Genomic DNA, 5068 nt, shown 5'->3' with positions numbered 1-5068 from the left:
AGGCTATTCTCAAACTGCTGACCTCAAGTAATACTCCTGCCTTGGCCTCCCAAATAGCTGACTTTAAAGGCATGAGCCAGTGAGCCAAAGCACAATATTTTATAATGACCGAAAGAGTGAATTATATAACCAGTGAATGAAAGCATTGTGGCTGCTTTGTATTTGGAGTTACCAGGAGAGGTATTATCTTAGGTCAGCTTCTCCAGAATCAGATTCTGAGAGAGGGAAAAATGGACAACTGAATTATTAAGGAAGTGCTGCCAGGAAAAACCAGTACGAGAGTGCAGAGGAGCAGGAGAAGGGAGGGAAGCAGCCAAGCATGGGTGCCATTGATTTTGGACAAAGTCTGCAGCCTGACTGGCAGGAAGCTCTGGAGCATACGTTACACTTCAGAGTTTGTTCCACTTTAAGAACTAAAGCTGGGCTATTGTACTCCAGCATTGGGTAGTTATTGGCTCTGGGTATCCCCTAACATAGAAGCAAACCCCTGGGAACTTGACAGAAGGTCCCAAAAGAGGCCTCTCAAAAAATTCAGAGGTGAAAGCTGTTAGGAGTACAACACAGTGGAGCCAGGGGTGGTTGCAAAGAGCCATAAAAAAGGATCTAAAGGGGGAAGCGCTGGCCATGCCTGATACAGATGTCACAGGGCAGGTGAAATCAAGGCACTCCTCAGAGAACAGAGATGATCAAATGTAGGCAGAGAAAAGCTGTTAGTGAAGGCATGTGGGTAGAGAATCAGGATTTAGGGAATAGTCATAACCCAGCTTTGCTGAAACGTAAAACAAACATAGAAAGTCATGGTGGAAAACAGTTTGGAAAGGAAGCTTGGTGCCATGTTGTGAAGGCACTTGAGTTACAATTGGTCACAGAGGAGCAGTTTGTGTGTAAAGAAATAACTTGACTGGGGATGTGTTTCAGGACCCCATCCAATTTTTCCAGACATTACCCTTTATTTACACCGGCATAGTAAAGGGGGAAGTGTTGCTACCCATTAGGGAAAGTGACTCTGCCTCACTTTCCCTAATGGGAAATTCAGAGAAGTTATTTCATGATGTACAGTTAAGGAACGAAATACATAGCGGGAACATGGTGATGGTAGTCTGACATATGCAGGAGACCGCAATCCTGCTAGAGACGATCTGAGAACAAGGGTGATTAATAGTGAAAATGTCAAAAGACAACGAATCATGACCCGGGAACAACGGAGGTCTTTACAACAGGATACTTAACAAATTTTATTTTGTGTACTTTAGAAACCTGCTAGAACTAAGCATTCTTTTGCAGTCTCACAGGTCAATCTGTCAACTAAGTGCAGTTACGAAGAAGCTTTGTAAGCTTACAGAAGCTGTGCAAATGGCTTCTCCATTACTGCCTTTTCCTCCTCCAAATTGTACTTCATCTTAACATATTTAAGACATCATCACTTTTAATCCAGCTCGTTTCCCTGTCTCCTGTAGTTATGCTACATTCACTAGATTGTTGCTTAGTTTTAATTCCCAGAGCAGGGATCTAATTTTTAGTGCTCCAAAGACCTTGTATTAATCTAAATCCTAAATCACTTCCATATGATAGCATGTGCTTCCTGTTCTCCTTGGTTCATGGAGAATTTCTACTGCAATCCGTAAAGGGCTTCTTGGAAATAACAGCAGTTGCGACATTATATAACTCCCTTATTAGTTCTCACCCCCTCATCGTTACTTACTATTGTCAATTAGACCAAATATGATTATCCAACTCCCTGCTTTAGTAATAACGACATTTGCATAAGAACAATAGGATTACTGAGCTGTTCCTTCAAATACGGGTCATAGATAAGAAGATCATTTGTACCAAATGTTTAAGGCAAGGAGTTTCCATGGCACAGCAAACTGCATGTGCTTATGTATAGAGACAGAAATTGATGTAGCATTTCCAAAAATGATGGCAGCTAAGAGATTATGTGGTTTTATCTTTCCAAGCAAGTGTTTCTAATTGCTGGACATTATCCAGTTTGGTATTCCATTTAAATAAATAGATTCAATGCATGACTGGCCTGTGAGGTTTGGGCATTCATAATAAATTTGACTACATAATCAAAATATAGTAATGATGCTTGGCTCTTTATCAAATGAGCCAAGCTATAAAGCATATACCTAGTTTCTTCTGCCCATCAGTCTTTTCTTTCATTTTCTGCGATTTCTTTACTGATGGTAACTTTCTCTCCCTTTAGGTCAGTATTTTGTAGAATATTGAGACATTTTTTTTCCAGACAGTTTTACTTGCATCGAGAAGCTTCAAATCTTTCTTTAAACTTATCTTAAGACCTGGAACTACTTGTCCGCTAAAAAGAGGCCCTGTCTATGGACAGAGAGACATAGTATGAATCAGAAGGGGACATGAAGGCGTTGTATTATTGGTTCTTGGCTGGTTCAAACACAATTTAGTGCAGACAGTCATTAGTGACGAGAGCAGAATCAGTCTCATTTTAATAATTATTTTTGGGGAAAAATCAAGCAGCTTAGAACAATGAACATGTGGTTTTAGTAGGTTCTTGTTCAGTAGTTTTTTTAAATAGACCAAGCTCAGTAAAATTACCAACAACAAGACAAATTAAGTAATAAAAAATTTGTTGGACACAGTTGAAGCCACCTGCATTGGAAGTATAACAAATAGAAAACAGAAAGGGACAGTACTCTAACTTCATCTCTCATTATTAGAGTCTTATCCAAATGGCTAATGTGTTCCCATGGCACCTTTAGGTAATATATTCTTTATTTCCTTCTCATGAGGAAATCTTATGAGAAGCTCTACTTCTCTTAATGCTTGAGTTAATGATGCAGCAGTAGCTTTCTTCAATACCATCTCAATAATTCACTGAGATTCAATTCCATGAATTTGGAACAACAAATGGGGCCCTTAATTCAACTGTTTTATTTCTCAGTTCTAAGAATTCCGGACAAAGTTGATGAATCATGTTCCTATCTCCAGACACATTATGTTTTATTCGTGACTAAATGCTGCAGTTAGTGGGAAGGAGCACTTAGCCACTTGGGGAACAGGCAAAGGACCCTACATACTCATTTGTAAGCTTCTCATCAGCCTATTCACATGAGGGCTTTTGGCCTACGAGTCTTTAATTTCGACTTGTTAGTTTTAGGGTCCTGAGAGGATGCGCTAAGAAATGAAAGTCAAACTGTTGACTCTGCAGGTGTAGAGAGGGGAAGAGTGGTAAGCACCGGAGAGAACTGAGAGGGTATAAAGAGTTAGAAGGAGAAGGAAGGAGAGAAGACTCAGCAAGGGGAACTTGGGCAAATGCCAACATTTAGTTACTTGTCTGATAAGGAAATGGTGGAGTATAGGAATGGTCAAAAATCTAAGACAAAAAAATTAGTGCTAGATATAGAAATCAAAATTGGAGTATTTAAAAAGAGGCAACCAGCAGTGAAGAACGTTGCAGCTGCCAGAGTGAAGACTGACCATGAATTTGTTGATAAAGAAGTCATTATTCATCTAAGAGAGCATTCTGATTATGTGCAAGAGACCTAAGGCCAGGGTTGCATACTGACACTGCAGACTGTGTGTTATAAAAGAGAGAAAAGTAAATGAAAATTCTTGAAACCTAGGCAAATAAGTTTCAATATAATCAATAGATATTCAAACTTTCAGTCAGAAACCAGTGTTTGTTTGGGTTGTCCTAAATGTGTTTATATTTCTTAGCTTAATAATAGATTTGTAATTAATCTCTTCACTCATCTAGAAAAAAAAAACCCTTGAGTTCATATAATAATATTATTTTTATTTTTATTTCAGTACCCAGTGATCACCCTTAAGGTAAGCTAGTTGAAGAATTGTTTTCTAATTTTTTGAACATCTCTCCAAACCTCAAAATCAAAAGGCAGCTCATAGGGAAGATTGCCCGTTTAAATTGTCACAGAATTATTTATTTCATGTAGACAGCCTCAAGAGGACAGAAGTGGGTTTCTGCCCCCCCCACCCCACCACCATGTGACTCATATTTGCATCCACCCACTAATATAGACAATAGGCAAATATGAATTTATTTCATTTAATGCTTAGTTATAGAATGTGTATAAATGTATACTTAATGATTTATGCACTGGGGATACAATATGGCTTGCCCTTAAGAAAGCAGAGATTGACAGAAAAAAATAAATGTAAAAAATCACAGCTAGCTCTAAAATATACTAAGTGCTGTAATATGCAGCTGTGTGACCCCAGAGAGGAGAGTAACCAACTCTCCTCGGGGAATGTGAGAACACACTCATGTTTTGATCCTAAGTAAGTTTAGAATTCTAAGTAGGAAACACCCTGCTAAAACTTTGTAATGAATAAAAACATCCAGCATGAAACAGAATACATTTTTTTATTCTTAGGATCCAGAAGGCAATCGAATACAACAGTGGATGAATGAGGAGTCTGTGGGAGGTATTCTACAACTCTCCTTCCAGCTAATCTCAGAGCCCATCCTTGGACAGTATCAAATCACTGTGGAGACGCTTAATGAGAAGAAAACATATCACTTCTTCTCTGTGGAAGAATATGGTAAATAACAGCAATGAAAATGTAACCTATTGGTATAAAATTACAAAATCATTCCAATTTTGCAAGGGTGGGATTATTAAATAATGTATTCTTAAGTGAGTATCTCTTCCTTTCCTCTTTCCCTGTTCTCTGTTACTATTTTAGGGTTCTCCATCTACTCTGATTTTTATCCCCTTGTTCAGCCCATGGTCTTTTTTGCAATTCTCCATTAACCTAGGCGATCTATTTTATCTTCCTTTTGTGGTATCTGGAATCTATTTTACATGATGGTTTCTGGGATGTAAAGCACTTTTTTACGAAAAGAATGGAATTAACATTAGTCATTAGTCATATGTTAGCCATTAGTCCCTTTGTATTTTCTCATAAAATCTTCATGAAATTTCTATCGTAGTGTCATTATTCTCGTTTTACAGATGAAGATATTGAGAAACAGTTTCTCAAGTTCAACACCTGAGAAGTGATGAATTTGAAATTCAAAATATGCATTTTTCTATCCAATTCCAAAATCCAGTTCTTTTTTTTTTTT

At 37.9% G+C, this 5068-nt stretch overlaps 1 protein-coding gene across 1 annotated transcript in view; it reads left to right on the top strand.

Moving 5' to 3' along the window:
• LOC108294985 (ovostatin-like) overlaps positions 1-5068 on the top strand; it is a 78084-nt gene that overhangs the window by 19495 nt on the left and 53521 nt on the right. The window contains exons 5-6 of the mRNA XM_037734407.1: positions 3790-3810; positions 4374-4542. Of these exons, the coding sequence (XP_037590335.1) occupies positions 3790-3810; positions 4374-4542 (190 nt within the window). The remainder of the gene's footprint in view (positions 1-3789; positions 3811-4373; positions 4543-5068) is intronic.

The sequence above is a fragment of the Cebus imitator genome, unplaced genomic scaffold (genome assembly GCF_001604975.1).
Source record: "Cebus imitator isolate Cc_AM_T3 unplaced genomic scaffold, Cebus_imitator-1.0 Scaffold614, whole genome shotgun sequence".
In the NCBI taxonomy this organism is placed as follows: Eukaryota; Metazoa; Chordata; class Mammalia; order Primates; family Cebidae; genus Cebus; species Cebus imitator.
This window is presented reverse-complemented; position numbering and strand designations above follow the sequence as displayed.